General features: G+C 36.0%; 1 protein-coding gene across 1 annotated transcript in view; it reads right to left on the bottom strand.

The window, feature by feature from the left end:
• Positions 1 to 19,366, bottom strand: part of LOC133186867 (RCC1-like G exchanging factor-like protein) — a 55,197-nt gene that overhangs the window by 30,797 nt on the left and 5,034 nt on the right. Inside the window, exons 2-5 of the mRNA XM_061322239.1 lie at positions 15,133 to 15,361; positions 13,952 to 14,052; positions 13,324 to 13,456; positions 11,933 to 12,061 (exon numbers count right to left, since the gene is read on the bottom strand). Of these exons, the coding sequence (XP_061178223.1) occupies positions 11,933 to 12,061; positions 13,324 to 13,456; positions 13,952 to 14,052; positions 15,133 to 15,361 (592 nt within the window). The remainder of the gene's footprint in view (positions 1 to 11,932; positions 12,062 to 13,323; positions 13,457 to 13,951; positions 14,053 to 15,132; positions 15,362 to 19,366) is intronic.

Here is a 19,366-nt window from a genome sequence, read left to right as displayed (position 1 = left end):
GTGACAAACAGACAGACAAACAGAGGAACTGTGAGACCAGTTACCAGGTAATTCTAAGGTATATAAAAACTTGAATCAAACAGGTGTGCAATAAGATATTGTTTGTACGAGTCAAATGTACATTTTACAGTACAGTAAAATCAATCAAGTGAAATAGGCCGAGGGCAGGAAACTACTAACTTGATATATTGTATAAAAATCTTTGACTCTCTCTTGAAGTTTCAAGCTCTCCTAGCAAGCACATTTCTGTTATCTAAAACCCCAGTCCAGAATGGCTATATGTAACATTGTCAAGAAGACAAAAGTCAATGCAGTCTCTCTATAGGGCTCTACCTCATGTTCTATACAGTAAAACACACTTATAGCGAACATGCTTATAATGAATTGATGCTTACAGCAAAGATATTTTCATTCCCCCTGGCTTTGAAATATATCATAAACTAAACAGATTTAACGAAATACGTTTATAACAAACCAAAATTTCTGTCCCTGGGACTTGGTTATAAGTATGTTTTACTGTATTCCTCTCATTGTAATAAAAAGTAGTGGTAAAGTGACTACTTTAAAAGCTTTAGAACCTGTGTAGGCTATGTCAACAGGATATAGTGATTAAAGCAGCATTGTTTTCATCAGGTTTCAACCAATCATTCAGGGCGTTATTTATGCTTAGGTTTAAAATTAATGTTTATCATTGTTTTCAATGCATTTTATGAAGATAAACATTCCGATTTCTTTTAATGATAACGTATTTCCTCCTCTCACACCGCTGAAAATCAAACATGTTTATTACTTGCTTAATAAGGTGATACACACAGAATAAAGTGCTACATACAGAATACAACTTTCCCAAAATACAAATAAACAAATATGTTTTTGCCAAAAAAAAACAAAACATAGGTAATCAAAGATTACGAAGCTCACCTCGACGAATGTTATCTACATGTAAGGCAAATTTCACATATTTTTTTTCTAGTTAGGGTACATCCCAAGATCAATATCCATGCAAGTTTGATTTAATTATAGACCTGCTCAAAAAACTTTTGACCTGTTTAGTAATCAAGAAAATTTTGGTCACTTCCAACATCCAAAGCAAGTCTGGAAGTTTTCATCCTTAGATGCACCATCTATGCAAGTTTAATCATAACAGGCCATAATATTATATAGCTACTCCAAAAAAATTACCCTGGTCACTCATCTGGAAAATGTACGTCAGATTCAGAATCCAAGGCAAGTCTGGAAGTGTCCATCCCTAGATATCATCCATGCTAATTTGGTTAAAATATGGCTAAGTTCACTCATGTGGAAAATCTAGGTCAGATCCAGCATTCGAAGCAGGTTGGTTAGTGTACATCCCTAGATGCATCATCCATGAAAGTTTGGTCCGGGTAGGGCTTATAGTTACTTGGGAACAAGACTACTCCTAAATCTAAACCTGGTCTCACATGTGGAAAATCAAGGTCAGATCCAGCATCCGAAGCAAGTGTGGTAGTGTCCATCCCTGGATGCATCATCCATGCAAGTTTGGTCCGGGTAGGGCTTATAGTTACTTGGGAATGGACCTGCTCCTCAAACTTTAACCTGGTCACTCATCTGGAAAATCTAGGTCAGATCCAGCATCTGAAGCAAGCTTGGTCGTGTCCATCCCTAGATGCATCATCCATGAAAGTTTGGTCCAGGTAGGGCTTATAGTTACTTGGGAATGGACCTGCTCCTAAAACTTTAACCTGGCCACTCATCCGGAAAATCTAGGTCAGATCCAGCATCCGAAGTAAGTGTGGCCATGTCCATCCCTAGATGCAACATCCATGCAAGTTTGGTCAAGGTAGGGCTTATAGTTATTTGGGAATGGACCTGCTCCTCAAACTTAAACCTGGTCACTCATCCGGAAAATCTAGGTCAGATCCAGCATCCGAAGCAAGTGTGGTAGTGTCCATCCTTTGATGCATCATCCATGCAAGTTTGGTCAAGATAGGGCTTATAGTTTCTTGGGAATGGACCTGCTCCTAAAACTTTAACCTGGCCACTCATCTGGAAAATCTAGATCAGATCCAGCATCCGAAGCAAGTGTGGTAGTGTCCATCCCGAGATGCATCATCCATGCAAGTTTGGTCAAGGTAGGGCTTATAGTTACTTGGGAATGGACCTGCTCCTAAAACTTTAACCTGGTCACTCATCCGGAAAATCTAGGTCAGATCCAGCATCCGAAGCAAGTGTGGTAGTGTCCATCCCTAGATGCATCATCTATGCAAGTTTGATCCAGTTAGGGCTTATAGTTACTTAGGAATGGACCTGCTCCTAAAACTTTAACCTGGTCACTCATCTGGAAAATCTAGGTCAGAACCAGCATCCGAAGCAAGTTTTGTACTGTCCATCCCTAGATGCATCATCCCTGCAAATTTGGTCCAGGTAGGGCTTATAGTTACTTGGGAATGGGACTTGCTCCTAAAACTTTAACCTGGGACGCCGACGCTAACGCCGACGCCGACACCGACGCCGGGGGTATAGCATAAGCTCATCTCGACTTCGTCGAGGTGAGCTAAAAAAGTTAATTCACAACTATTGGTGTCCAAAGCACTTAGAAAATTGTTTTTCACTGACTCCATTCACAGCATTTAAAAAAAAAAGTGGCCCATGGGCCACAACACTCACCTAAGTAGTGCTTTCAGCCAAAAATAAGAATATGAGCGCACCCCTCAATCCAAAATGATAAAACGTTTCATAATCTTCAGAAACAGTTCCATCATTTAATACTTGCATATTTTAGACCAGAGTTTGTGCTCTATACAAAATATTGAAAATTTAACTAAGTTTTACTGTACATTCATTTTGTCTTTTTGGCTCAGAGGTACTTAAGAGGAAGATTTTTCAATGATTCCTCAATATTTTCATTATTTCTCAATCATCTGTCATTGAAAGAAAATTTGAATCCTTCACCCAAGACCGGAAAGATGCTGGACAATGGGTGATCAGAAAAGCTCACTTGAGCTTTCAGTTCAGGTGAGCTAAAAAAAAAGAAAGACATAGAGCCAGACAGACCAAAATGTGTACGGTCAGAGTCTTAAGATTCTTAGTCACTCCTTCAATTGATTTTCACTTACCCAGAAAAAAAAGATCATACAAATGTCATTCCTAGAGTCGTTACCCTCATTTCATGTCTTTTTCATTATCCTTTAGTTTTATTTTTTACTAGATGGAATTTATCTGTTGAAAAACACCATATCCTACTACTTGGGATCTACTTGTGGATATTTTTGCCCTAGACAAAATAAATGGCTATTTTTAACATTTATTTAGCTGTTTTAACCAGCCATGGTCCAAGCTGTGAACTAAAAACAAAGTTGTAGCCAGACAAATCATGAATTCAATCACCAAGCCATGCACAGAACAAGTTTGACCAATCCCCTCTATTATTACAGAAGAGCTCAACATCCTTTGAGACACCAATGGGACGACACCAGCAAACAGGTCATCGAGAACTTGCCAACCTTCAACATTGCCAAATCATCGCTGTACAGAGCTCGCAGGAAACAGACATCGCAACTTCCAAAGACACTTATATGAAAAATACTTGTTTAGGGTCTTGAATTATAGTTGTTATTTAATCAAACAAGCATTCTGAGAGTATTGCATTAGCAATACTAGTCCCCTACCGGCAAGTGTAATCTGGTTCCCGTTAAAAATTGAAAATGCCATATTTCCGTCAAAAATCAATGAAGCGGAATGAAATGCAGACTTGATCTATAGCACATCAAGGTAAAGTCACATACCAAAAATCAGCTCAATATCTGCAAGCATTTAGGAAAAAAGTGCGGAAAACCCTGAAAAATTGAGAAGGTCGTAATTCCGTCAAAAATCATTGAAGCGGAACGAAATGCAAACTTGATCTGTAACTCATCAAGATACACTCACTTACCAAAAATCAGCTCAATATCAGAAAAGTGCGGAAAACCAAGTGGGACAGACTGACAGACAGACAGAGGGACAGACAGACAGACAGAAAGATTGACAGACAGACAGACGGACAGACAGACTCAGAGGAAACCTATAGTCCCCTCCGGTTTCACCGGTAGGGGACTAATAAACTGTGCTTTAGTAAGTAATTTTTATCAGATAAATAAATGTATTTTATTTAGACTGTTCAATCAAGAAAACACAGATAAATGCTACCTGTGCCCCCTTAGAGGGCCTCTTAATTGTGATAATTATATTGATATAGCTAGTTGACATTCGGGGAATAATCTCAATTGTTATAATAGTAATACTGTTATATATGTAATTGACCATATTGATATGAGTGATAAACCTTTCAATTAAACTGTTAATTGTTAGATGGTTTTACTAGATTTTACACTTTTGACTGGACAAGAATGGTTAGTTCACTATTATAATTACCCAAGCTGACCATATATCAGTACACCACCTGTGTTTTATTGCTATTTAATTCGCAATTATTTTTTTATGCAAATCAAACAAATTGTGATTTTTAGAATACACATCACAAAGGTACATTTGATCATATACTTAAAGATTTACAGGGAAAACATAGATTACATGTTTGTTTGTATGTTATTTAACGTCCCTCTCGAGAATTTTTCACTCATGTGGGGACGCCACCATTTGCCGGTGGAGAGCTGCAAATTTTGTCCTATACTCAGCACTTACGGTCATTCAGCATTGAGGGATCTTTTTCGTGCCAGCACCTACTGCGACACAGGACCTCGGTTTATACGGTCTCATTCGAAGGACCGATCTCCACATCCCACAGTGGGATTCGAACCTGCGACATAAGGATCAACTCCTTACTTCACGACTCTAGAGCAGACGCTCTAACCACTGCGCCACGTGGGCGACAGATTACATGTTAAATGAAACAAAAAAAATCAAACTTTAAAATGACCCTGTAGTAATTTTCCTCAGTATATATATCTAGCCACAACAGGTGAATTGCTAAGCTGCAAAGTATTTTGAACTGTCTATTGAATATAGCTATGAACTGAGAGAATTCATTCATTGCCTGGTCAATGGACCTGATTTTAAGCATTTCTGAAGGCAATTAAAGATAAAGCCTATAATTTTTATGATAATTTTTGCTTATATAAACAAATTTGCACACTGAAAAATATTCCCTGAACAACATCAAAGACCATGATATTTGAACTTTTTTATCATTGTAATCATAAAGTAATCAAAAAGTAATCATGATTAAAAGACTTTTTTCAAAGTAATCAATTAAATTATAATTAGTTGTAATCAGAAAAATGGATGATTACTGTTACTCATGATTACACCGCAAACTGTAAATGATTACAGCTGATTACAAATACTGATTACGATTACCCCCTCCCTGCTATTGGGCTCAGTGTTCCATTAAAACAACAGACCAACAATGGTGGCTACTCTGCTCATGATGCTGGACAGAGAGAGAGATAGGTCAATATAAAAAGAGGGCCATTAAGAAAACAGCTGACCATGAGGCTGAGGAATGAATTGACAAAAAATACAGATATTTCATATCTGCTAAGTACAAAAAATAATGCATTCTGATGGATGAAAACAGATAGCAATTGGTCACATGGGCCTGAAAACTCAAATTTAGTGTCATCAGTATCATTAATTTTCAAGTTTTTGCAAATAATAATCTTAATTAAAAAAAAAAAGGGGTTTTCTTCTGTGGGGGAGATGACCTTAATACTGTCAATGTACTTATTTTAGTGGGTAATTATATTTAAGTGTCTTTCGCATTGGTTCTTGTCTGCTAATTTACGTACACGCTAAAATATGATTAAAACAAAAACATATACTATTTAAAAACTCAGGTGCAATTAATTAATGAATTAATTATTGTGCTACCAGATGAAGATGATTGTGCTAATTTTTATGTACATGTTGTTACAGTAATTAGAAGTGTCCCCTTCAAAAAAAATAACACCTACACAAATTGTATATTTATTTGATCCATTCAGACACGGGAAATATTTAACCACTTGAAGGAATTTTGTGATTGGTTTGGAGTTCTATTACTTATAGTGATTTTTTTTTTAAATTCTTTGTTTTACATGTAAATCCTCTTAGCAAGTCTGATACATACAGGACATTATCTCCATTTGACATTCAAATCATAAATCAGTGATAATTGATTTTGTTTGAAAACATCCAACTAAAAAAATAAATCTATTAAAACAAAGGAAGTTGTGGGAGTGAAAATTATATTTGATATTTTAACAATGAACCATTTCTTTCTTTCCATCTTTCTCTCTCTCTCCAAATAACCTCAGATACACCATGTTTTAAAGAAGCATATTACACATGAATTCAAAATACAGTCAAACCTCTTTATCTCAAACTTCAAGGGACCAAGAAAATACTTCCGAGATATCGGAGGATTCAAGATATCTAGGGTAAAACACTTAAGAAATAATAGCACTTGGGACTTCAAAATCACTTTGACATATCCATGGTATTCAAGATATTCGTGTTCGAGATACTGAAGTTCAACTGTACTTGTACAAGATAATATTGTGAAGCACAAATTTTTGTTGGGGTTTCATTTTCGTTGTTTTCATGGTATGCAAAGACCCACAAATTCAAATCCTCTACCAAATATACTTATATACTGCTTTATAATATTTCTCCTTTAACCATGAAATTAAATCCCCTCAAACCAGTGATTTTTTTCTTAAACCATGAAAATTTGACCCCACGAAAATAAGTGATTTCGCATTAATCGAACAATTGATTCCCCTTTTTCTTAGAAAAAAAACTTTTAAAGGATTTCTCCCTATACATGTATACATTGAAAATTAACATATCATCATGATCATGCTGGCTTCTCTTAGGAGATAAAAAATTATTTTAATATATCCACAATTATTCAAGAATTTGAAGAACAATATCCATATTTAAATGCTTTGTTGAAGGATTGTTTTATAACACAAAACAGGCATTATTAATTGCAGTTGTACCTACTCTGTGGCTAGAAATATATCACAAACCCCCCACCCCACCACACCCCACACCCCTCCAAAAAAAAATGAAAGAAAAAGTGAGCAAGCTCACATACCCCACGCTTCCCCAAAACTCGACAATGCAACACGTAATGAATGGCACAGTGCATTTTAAATACACAGTATAATTCAAACAAGAGGCCCATGGGCCACAACGCTCACCTGAGTCAATATGGCCCTGCTGTTCTTTGTCAGCAGATTTCTTCTTCTATATATTCATACGTAAAGCTTTGATCAACTGTTCTAGGCATAACCTATCCCCAGTTGCCATGTTTTGAATGAAATTGAATCTAAACTTTCTGAGGATGCTTCTATATTCATATAACTAATCATGGTTTTGCTGTTCTTGAAACGGAATTTTAAAGATGTTTGCCATCCTACCCTGGGGGGTAGGAAGGGAGGGGGGGTTCAAGATTTGAACAAACTTGAATATACACTACCTAAGGATGCTTCCATATCAATATGACTAATTATGGCTTTGTTGTTCTTGAGAAGAAGATTTTTTAAGATATTTCTTATATATATTCTTTTGTTAAACTTTGATCCCCGATTATGGCCCCACCACTACTACTGGAGGATGCCTTGAACAAACTTGAATCTACAATACTTGGGGATGCTTCAATATCAAAATGACTAATCACGGCTTTCCTGTTCTTGAAAAGATTTTAAAAGATTTTTCCTATTTATTCCTATGTAAAACTTTGATCCCCCATTGTGGACCCACCCTACCCCCGGGGATCTTGATTTCGACAAATTTGAATCTACACTACCTAAGGATGATTCCATATCAATATGACTAATTGTGGCTTTGTTGTTCTTGAGAAGAAAATTTTTAAAGAATTTTCCTATATATTCCTATGTAAAACTTTGATCCCCCATTGTGGCCCCACCCTACCCCCAGGGGTCATGATTTGAACAAACTTAAATCTACACTACCTGAGGATGATTTCATATCAATATGACTAATTGTGGCTTTGTTGTTCTTGAGAAGAAGATTTTTAAAGAATTTTCCTATATATTCCTATGTAAAACTTAGATCCCCCATTGTGGCTCCATCCTACCCCCGGGGGTCATGATTTGAACAAACTTGAATCTACATTACCTGAGGATGATTCCATATCAAAATGACCAATTGTGGCTTTGTTGTTCTTGAGAAGAAGATTTTTAAAGAATTTTCCTATATATTCCTATGTAAAACTTTGATCCCCTATTGTTGCCCCACCCTACCCCCGGGGGTCATGATTTGAACAAACTTAAATCTACACTACCTAATGGTGATTTCATATCAATATGACTAATTGTAGCTTTGTTGTTCTTGAGAAGAAAATTTTTAAAGAATTTTCCTATATATTACTATGTAAAACTTTGATCCCCCATTGTGGCCCCACCCTACCCGCGGGGGTCATGATTTGAACAAACTTAAATCTACACTACCTGAGGATGATTTCATTTCAATATGACAAATCATGGCTTTGCTGTTCTTGAGAAGAAGATTTTTAAAGAATTTTCCTATGCATTCCTATGTAAAACTTTGATCCCCCATTGTGGCCCCACCCTACCCCCGGGCATCATGATTTGAACAAACTTGAATCTACATTACCTGAGGATGATTCCATATCAAAATGACTAATTGTGGCTTTGTTGTTCTTGAGAAGAAAATTTTTAAAGAATTTTCCTATATATTCCTATGTAAAACTTTGATCCCCTATTGTGGCCCCACCCTACCCCCGGGGGTCTTGATTTGAACAAAATTAAATCTACACTACCTGAGGATGATTTCGTATCAATATGACTACTTGTGGCTTTGTTGTTCTTGAGAAGAAAATTTTTAAAGAATTTTTTCTATATATTCCTATGTAAAACTTTGATCCCCCATTGTGGCCCCACCCTACCCCCGGGCATCATGATTTGGACAAACTTGAATCTACACTACCTGAGGATGATTTCATATCAATATGACTAATTGTGGCTTTGTTGTTCTTTAGAAGAAGATTTTTAAAGAATTTTCCTATATATTCCTATGTAAAACTTTGATCCCCTATTGTGGCCCCACCCTACCCCCGGGGGTCATGATTTGAACAAACTTGAATCTACACTACCTGAGGATGATTTCGTATCAATATGACTAATTGTGGCTTTGTTGTTCTTGAGAAGAAGATTTTTAAAGAATTTTCCTATATATTCCTATGTAAAACTTTGATCCCCCATTGTGGCCCCACCCGACCCCTGGGAGGTCATGATTTGAATAAACTTGAATTTACACTATGTAATGAAGGTTTCACATAAGTTTCAACTTCTCTGGCCCAATGGTTCTTGAGAAGAAGATTTTTAAAAAAAGACACCAAATTTTCACTTATTCTTAATTATCTCCCCTTGGAAGAGGGCATGGCCCTTCATTTGAACAAACTTGAACCCCCTTCACCCAAGGATGCTTTGTGGCAAGTTTGGTTGAAAATGGCCCAGTGGTTCTGGAGAAGAAGTCGAAAATGTGAAAACTTTACAGACGGACGGACAGACGGACAGACGGACTACGGACAAAATGTGATCAGAAAAGCTCACTTGAGCTTTCAGCTCAGGTGAGCTAAAAAGGGGCATTACTTGCAAAAAATCATCACATCAAAACTTCTTGCATATAAGGACATTCAAATCTTTGTATGTTACAAATTTAACTGGGCTGAAGTTTCTAGATAAACAATGGAATCAAAATTTCTTGGTAATATACAAATCTATACATTATTCTGAAATACCTACAAAGTTTCAGGAAATTCAGTGCCGGAATTATGCTGACAAACTGTTATTTAAATTCCTCAGTGATTTCGATTTGTTAATGAGTGTAAGTCCATGTCCAACACATGACAGTTTACACATTTAAATAATTGATGGAAACAAAATTATGATGTAGTCATATGAATCTGTTTATATACTGTACTTATGAAATTATTTAAGGCAAAGCACACCAATTTGAAGGGGGGGGGGGGGGGGGGGAGAGAACTATCGAAGATGGTGTGTGTGTGAGTGTGTGTTTGTGTTAAACCATTAATATTTTGATCTCAAAATCAATAGGGGTCTTTTAAGGTCATAAAATATTTCACATAGAATTTCATTATAAAAAGCTGATTCCAGTGGAGTTTCTTATTACCTAGCTGGAAAGTTTCTTCAATAAAAGGCAAAACTCTTAAGGCAAAAATAATGGAATCGGAATTTCCTGGTAATATGCACATCTACACACTGTGTACTAAATATCTGCAAAGTTTGTCCAAATTCTGTGCAGCGGTTTAAGAGGAGTTGTGCTGACAAACTGTTCATCTCTATATTCAAGATATGGCCAAAAACCTAAGTTGAAAAGTGCCGAAATTCCCAGAAAAAATAATGGAATCAGAATTTCCTGGTAATATGCACATCTACACACTGTGTACTAAATATCTGCAGAGATTGACCAAATTCTGTGCAGCGGTTTAAGAGGAGTTGTGCTGACAAACTGTTCTTTATATTGAAGATATGGCCAAAAATCTAAGTTGAAAAGTGTTGAAATTCCAAGAAAATATAAAGGAATCGGAATTTCCTGGTAATATGCACATCTATACATTGTGTGCTAAATATCTGCAAAGTTTGACTAAATTCTATGCAGCGGTTTAATAGGAGTTGCGCTGACAAACTGTTCACCTCTATATTCAAGATATGGCCAAAAACCTAAGTTGAAAAGTGCCGAAATTCCCAGAAAAATAGGAATCGGAATTTCCTGGTAATATGCACATCTACACACTGTGTACTAAATATCTGCAAAGTTTGACGAAATTCTGTGCAGCGGTTTAAGAGGAGTTACGCTGACAAACTGTTCATCTCTATATTCAAGATATGGCCAAAAATCCAAGTTGAAAAGTGCTGAAATTCCCAGAAAAATAATGGAATCGGAATTTCCTGGTAATATGCACATCTACACATTGTGTCCTAAATATCTGCAAAGTTTGACCAAATTCTGTGCAGCGGTTTAAGAGGAGTTGTGCTGACAAACTGTTCATCTTTATATTGAAGATATGGCCAAAAACCTAAGTTGAAAAGTGCCGAAATTCCAAGAAAATATAAAGGAATCGGAATTTCCTGGTAATATGCACATCTATACATTGTGTGCTAAATATCTGCAAAGTCTGACCAAATTCTGTGCATTGGTTTATGAGGAGTTGCGCTGACAAACTGTTCATCTCCATATTCAAGATATGGCCAAAAATCTAAGTTGAAAAGTGCCGAAATTCCGAGAAAAAATAAAGGAATCGGAATTTCCTGGTAATATGCACATCTACACATTGTGTCCTAAATATCTGCAAAGTTTGACGAAATTCTGTGCAGCGGTTTATGAGGAGTTGCGCTGACAAAAAAACAGGACTGACGGACTGACTGACTGACACACTGACTGACTGACTGACGGACGGGTCAAAAACATTATACCTCACGCAACTTGTTGCGTGGGGTATAAAAACAGTGGGAAGTGGCAAGTTTAACATGTCCTTAATACTAGTTTCAATATAATAGCAAGTGTAGTGAGGACTAAAGACTAACATTTAAAAACAACAGAAATATGAATTGAAAGCTGCAAACTTGTCAAGCAACTTCAGTGTGAAAGTTAATTCCAAGAATTTATTCTTTCACTACCACAATTCCTTACCAATAATATATAAATATGGCATGTAGCTGAAGGTAACATTGAAAATTTTCACTCCAAGAAAACTGATGTGCAGCCAAGGTTGACAATCTTTTTCAAAAGTAAAGATTTTTATGTCACCTTCATTTGTTTTCAAATTCATTTTTCATTTACCCCCCCACCCCCCACCCCCCCAAAAAAAATTTATTATGTGTAACATCGAAGATTATACCTTATCTCCCCATTAATGATTCTATTCCCTTACAGAGCCCCTTGCTGATACATCACTTACCCCCTTCCTTGTCTGTGAGGACTAAAGTGTGGGCACGCCCACAAGAGACATCTATCACCTCAGTAGATTCGGGGCACTCCAAGGGTAGAGGAATCAGCACAGGTTCTATTATGTAATCCAGCACTGTATCTGTGATTCAAACACTTATTTTCAGTTGAAAAAAATCAGTTTCTATCATACTTATCTGTCTCCAATAATACAACCAACTTTTATGAAAAAGAAAAGTACTTAGTCGCTATATTTAAAGATTTCATATTTTTTTTCCATTTCAGAAAGATTAGCAACTACAGAAAAGAGGCCCAAGGGCCACAATACCCACCTGAGTCACATTTCTGATAAATAAATATGCAGATAAATGAAACCCCTTTTGGTATGAACTTCCATGATTTCAACAATTTTTTAAAATTAGGCATATATTGGCTGGATATCAAGGTTACAATTGTAGCCTTTATTTCTGTCACAGTGATAAACTTTGACCTCTGTTGTAATCACATCATAACCCCTGGGGCAGGGCTCTTATTGGGGACTAATTAAGTAATTGAGTCACCATGGTGCCTAAAATTTTTTATTGGTGCCTAAAACTTCTCTATAAGTCGCCAATTTGGCAACCATTTTAAATTGACTTGGCGATCGTCAAATTCCAGAACTATCAACATTTTGCTCCTAAAGAGGAGGAAAGAAGATTAATATTTAGCAATGGACATGTCTTGTGTTCTCTTTGTCATTTTTTCTGTTTTTTTAGTCAGACACCTGCAAACGAAATTTCGCATCTCATCAGTGCACACACATCCCAGTTAGTTCATCGATTGGAGAACAATTCTGAAAGAACCCTCCTTTCCTGTGACTAATTCAGTGGATCTGTATATTGACAAACATCAGCTTTTAAATTTGCCTGGTGACTAAAAAATCGCACCGGCGACTAAATTTTTTTGATTAGGAGCCAGCAGGCGACTAAATTTTAGTGGTCACTTAGAGGCCTTCTCTGGGGCCATGATTTGAACAAATTTGACTCCACACTATAAAAGGAATATTTTATAAGAGGTTTATTTTTTTCTGGTCCAGTGGCTCTTTAGAAGGTTTTGAAATGACCCCTACCATATTTTTGTTTATCTATTGATCTTCTGTTCTTGAAAAGGTTTATAACCCTTCAGTTGTAGTAACCTGAATCTCCTTCACCCAAGAATATGTTCTGCCAAGTTTGGTTAAAAATTGGCTCATTGTCGAGTAATATTGGAGAAGAAATTGAACATCTGCAAGGTTAGCAGAGAACAGTATTCAGACAATAGACAGACAATGAACAATTTTGACCAGAAAAACTCCTTGGGCTTTTGGCTCAGGTGCGCTAAATGTCAATCAAGTTCATGCTGTTTTTCTACCTTTTAATTGCTAACCTGTTTTGGCAGTGCTTTTGTGGAATCCAAGCTGAGAGTCAGTGTTGATTCCACAACCATACAGTTTTCTCCTCCCATCAGTTCCTTGTAGAATTAAGGCTGTAAAACCATACCCACAATCCAGAGATCTGGCCTACAAAATCAAAGTATTGAAAGGCTTCATGGCACAATGGAACAGATGGTATGTATATATGTGAATTATGGAATTTTCTGTTGGAGACAAGTTGACCCCTGCAAGTGACTTTTCTTATAAACACTTCAAGAGTGTTCTGATCTATTAATCATCCCATTGGACACTCAAAACAAATTATATATCTGATTAAAAATCAAATACAAATGCATATTTCATATTACAGTAAAACTTGTCTAATCCAGACATGAACACCACTAGTTCAAAATAAATTGGCCGGATTATACAACATTCAGAATTAAACAAAATTTAAAACGATGGAATTTACTGCAATGGGACTTGTTTAACACCCTATTAGACAAGATTTCGGATTAGACAACATCCGGATTAGACAAGTTTCACTGTACTTAAATAGGTAATAAAGTTTTCATGAAGTTTATCGACCATATATGGGACCTTTTTTACTCTGTGTGATTGTAACAATACAGCTTGACTCACCATTAGATTGTTCTCCAGTAGAAATCGCAGTCTTGCCGGTCTACTCATCTGTGCCAGAAATTTCTGTTTCTTTTCCTTATTCCTAATGTATGAGCTGATGCCTAAATGAGTGAATCTTGTGTAATTATCTGATTTATGTTCAAAGCTGCAATATAAATTTCCATGTTAGTAAATATAACATTTATATTCAGCATATCAACTCCAGAGATATTTTTAGTCAGATAGTACCTGGAATTTTTTCATGATTTTTTGTCACACACCTTTTGTATTATTTTTTAGAAAGTTTTAAAACAGTGAAATTATTTAGAGAGAGAGGTGGGGGGATACTGTAAGTAAAGAATTCCTGGAGTGAGGTGCTCTAAAAATCAGGCAAATATTGTTGTGATCAGTTGCCTATTAATGATCAAGCTGGGTGAAGCACTTAACATGTAGGTACACAAAATATCCATGATTTACATCATTATTAGTCCCCTACCGGTGAAACCGGAGGGGACTATAAGTTTCCTCTGAGTCTGTCTGTCCGTCTGTCCCTCTGTCTGTCTGTCAGTCTGTCCCACTTGGTTTTCCACACTTTTTCCCTAAACGCTTGCAGATATTGAGCTGATTTTTGGTATGTGAGTGTATCTTGATGAGTTAGAGATCAAGTTTGCATTTCGTTCCGCTTCACTGATTTTTGACGGAATTATGGCCTTTTCAATTTTTAAGGGTTTTCCGCAATTTTCTTCTAAACGCTTTCAGATATTGAGCTGATTTTTGGTATATGACTTTACCTTGATTAGTTAAAGATCAAGTTTGCATTTTGTCCCGCTTCATTGATTTTTGACGAAATTATGACATTTTCAATTCTTAACGGGAACCAGATTACACTTGCTGGTAGAGGACTAGTATTGCTAATGCAATACTCTCAGAATGCTTGTTAAGTGGGTGAACAAACACTTAACATTTACACAAAATAGTCATACTTACATTATCATCCTTACCCAGAGCCTCTGTTGATGCACACCCCCACACATACACCCTCTCATTCTTACCGAGTTCTTACCCAGTACCCCTGTCAATGCACACCCCCAGACACACACCCTTTCATCCTTACCCAGAGCCCCTGCTGATGCAAACCCTCTTATACTTACCCAGAGCCCCTGTCGATGCACATCCCCACACATACACTCTCTTATACTTACCCAGAGCCCCTGTCGATGCACATCCCCACACATACACCCTCTCAGCTTTAGGCAAGTTATCTAAGGCATGGAGTTTTTTCCTAATCTCTGTTTTTCTGGATGACTTAGGTAATTGTGAGTAGCCTCTTTTCTGTGTCTGTACTAAGCAGGCCCTGGGAAACTTCATGCCACATGACACACAGGTGAAGAATTCTCTCATAAGTTTACTCTTAATCTGATGCATTTTTTCCTACAAAAGAATTCAATAAAAAATTACAATTTAATTGTTCCAGTAATTGTACATGTAGCAATTGCTTTGATACTTTTCAAAGACATAAACTAACCACAAAATTAATAGGAAAAATCATGTATACATGTATTTATAAAATTACATAAGAATTTATACAATTAAGGCATGACTGACTCGACCAAAATATTTCATGCATCACAAACTATCAAATTAATCAAGGTACATCCTTAATTACCAAGTACAATAGTTTAGAATAATATATTATACAAACATGTTTGTTAATGAAAGCAACCTCAGGGTACTTGAAAAAATTGGAATGACATATATCATATCACCAGACCTGATCAAACTGAAATAAATTCACTTCCAACATTTTAAGCAGTGTCTTCTTGATTATAAGTTGATGAATTTTGTTAAGAAATGAAAGTAAGCTAAAGTATAGTAGGAATTTTTAGCGGGGTGCTAACTTTGGTTTATTATAGCGGTTTTAAAGTAGCCCACTAAAATTTTAATCGCTAAATTTGCACCCTTGCTTTTGAGTACTAAATACAAGAAAAATAACCTTGTTCAGTCTGTTGTTAAACAAAATATCTCTCTTCTGGTGTTGGTTTTTACTCAAAATCTTGCCTAAATCAGTATTCAAGCGTAGATTAAACGTACTGAAAACACATCCAGAAGATGAACTTCCTCTACTTTACACATCAAGGAACTGTTTGTCCGCCAAAAAAAATTTCCGCCAAAATTAATGGCATACCTTTGAGCAAGCAAAAGGCCAAATTTTACACCCTCTAAAGAAACCTGCTATATGGTATTTTATTCTTTACATTCAGGAAATGAACAGAAGACATATGATGCCCCTATGATTCAACTCTTGCTGCACTGTAGTAATAACAGGGCTAGACAAATAGCATTGCCCGACGCCCGGGACAACCAATTTTGTTTGGCGGGCAAGTTATTTGATAAGTGGTACCTGCCCGCGGACAAGTGCTTCTCCAGTTAACAAAAAATCAAATGTTGTTTGTTTTATCGCTGTTGAAATGTAATGAATCACAGTAGAGCACCTGTTTTTCGCTGCTGTTCATCACTACATCGAATACTCGGTCGGAACTCCTCTAGAATTTACCCATTTATGTGTAGTTAAAATACACACAGGACGTAAAAACATAGCAGCTATCGATTCCATGTCAAAAAAGTTGAAGAGGATTTTAGACCTTTTTAGGTATTGTAAAAAATAATGTAAAAATTCATGCTGTGAGTACAAACGTGTTATACTGATATTAAAATTGGAGCTGTTGACTGGCGATCACTGAAAGTCACAATCGACATGCAGTGGTGGTTTTCATAATCAAATGCTTTATAATATTCAAAAAAAATTTTTTTTTTCTCTTTCAGTATCTTGGGGATGTTAAAGTAATACAGAGAAAAGTTTAAATTATGCGCACTGCACAAGCTAAGAAATCTCCCTGGAACAAGACTTACCCCTAAATTTTTCCGTGCAAAAAATTAAGTGATTTTATGTCTAGTTTGGTCCCCATGTAGTGTATCAGTTGAGAAATAATTTAATGTTTAACGATAATGCTTTAATTTTATGTTAATTAAGAAAAAGTGGGACAAGCATATTTTTGGTAGGACAAGTAATTTTACGATGGTAACCTGTCCGAGGGCAAGTACTGAAAAATTCTATTTGTCTACCCCTGGTAATAACCTTCCATGGAAATATCTGAGTGAGTCATCTTTGCATAATAAACCTGTTAGTGTAGGAAAAGTTGATTAATTTCTGAAATGTGATTACATTATTGATGGCAAGAAATAGAAAAATCACAAATACCATAATAAAGGATACCTAACTGAGGTGGCGAACATTTTTGCAATGTTAAAATCACCACACACTTTGAATTAACAGCCATATCAACATACTTACTGAACTCACAGAATCATTTCAAAGCAGAACATTTAGAAAAAATACTTCATTAATTGACACTAGTTTCTAAACAAAGTTATTAGTGTATTTTGAGGTATAATGCAAAAGTGATGACGTTGGTTTAACAGAGATATATATATGCCTCTACTTGGATTTGAACCCAGGACATCTGACATGCCAGTCCAGTCCTCTACCAAGCTAAAAGGTTAACCCACTAGCCCAACCTAGAAAGAAGCCATGCACCACACTACCAGGCCAATAATAAACTAGAAATATGTACATAGGACATGAATGTCTTGCCAAGAGTATATTAGTTATACAACATAAAAATTTGTATTAGTATATGAAGTTTGATGAGAATATCTTGAATAGTTTCTTTAAAATTGAAATTTAAATCTAAACCAGAAGTCTCTGTCAAGACTGTAGCTCTACTTGTTTGTACTTATAACAAAGGAAGAGAAAAGTACCGGTAGCACTTGGACTTGAAACTTTGCAACAGCAATGAATAAGTAATAATCCTTGTTTTACTCTCTTTTTGTTGCAAAATGAATTGCAATCAGACTAAAACAGTAGAAAGAGTAGCCTTTTAAAAGAATTTTAGAGAAATTTTGAATCTAGTTACCATGGCAACATCATTCATCAAAATCAAAAAAAATAAAAACTATTATGTATCTCAGTGTAGTCTACTTGCATGCCATGTTATATTAAAATCAGACCAAACTGTAGGCAAAGTAATATTTTGTTTGTTTGTTTTTAACATCCCTCTCAAGAATTTTTCACTCATATGGAGACGCCACCACTTGCCAATGGAGAGCTGCAAATCTTGACCTATGCTCGGCACTCAGGGCCATTGAGCAGTAAGAGATCTTTTTCGTGCCAGCACCTACTGCGACATGGGACCTTGGTTTATACATTCTCATACGAAGGACCGGTCTCCATGTCCCACAGTGGGATTCAAACCCGTGACATAAGGATCAATTCCTTACTCTGCGACTCTAGAGCAAACGTTCTACCACTGCGCCACGTGGGTGACAAGTAATGTTTTGAAAGTATTTCAAAGAAATTTCAGCTTTTTTAAAAAAAAAAACTCGTCTTTTTTGTAACCATGGCAACACTTCATCAAAATCAAAAAATGGATATACAGAATTATGTATCTCAGTGTAATCTACTTGTGTGCCAAGTTATATTGAAATCAGACCAATACTGTAGGAGGAGTAGAGTTTTGAAGGTATTTCACAGAAATTTCTATTTTTAGTAACCATGGCAACATCGTTCATCGAAATCAAAAACCAATACAGGGAATTATGTATCTTAGTGTAGTCTACTTGTGTGCCAAGTAATATTGAAATCAAACCAAAACTGTAGGAGGAGTAGCATTTTGAATGTATTTCACAGTAATTTCTAATTTTAGAAACCATGGCAACAACATTCATCGCAATCAAAAACTGATAAATATAATTATGTATCTTTGTGTAGTCTACTTATGTGCCAATTTATTTTGAAATCAGACCAAAACTGTAGGAGAAGTAGCATTTTAAAGTATTTCACAGAAATTTCTATTTTTAGTAAGCATGGCAACACCATAAATTGAAAATCAAAAACCGATACATAGAATTATGTATGTTAGTGTAGTCTACTTGTGTGCCAAGTTATATTGAAATCAGACCAAAACTATAGGAGGAGTAGCATTTTGAAAGTATTTCACAGAAATTTCTATTTTTAGTAACCATGGCAACACCATTCACCGGAATCAAAAACTGATACACAGAATTATGAAACTTAGTGTAGTATACTTGTGTGCCAAGTTACATTGAAATCAGACCAAAACTGTAGGATAAGTAGCATTTTGAAAAATTGTTTACAGACAGACAGACAGATGGACAGACAGACAGACAGACGGACGGACGAAGGACAACTTACTATCGCAAAGGCTATTCTGGTCTGTGACCAGTAGAGCTAAAAATTGGATATAGATAATAAATTCTCACGAAATTATGTATAAATGCATAAGCTTACATCAAATATCTAAATGACTTCTTTAAAACTAAGCAAAATGCAAATTTAAGAAAAGTGAGGTCAAGGTC

The sequence above is a fragment of the Saccostrea echinata genome, unplaced genomic scaffold (genome assembly GCF_033153115.1).
Source record: "Saccostrea echinata isolate AGI-Se365-2 ecotype Australia unplaced genomic scaffold, CSIRO_AGI_Sech_v1 ptg000014l, whole genome shotgun sequence".
Classification (NCBI taxonomy): Eukaryota; Metazoa; Mollusca; class Bivalvia; order Ostreida; family Ostreidae; genus Saccostrea; species Saccostrea echinata.
This window is presented reverse-complemented; position numbering and strand designations above follow the sequence as displayed.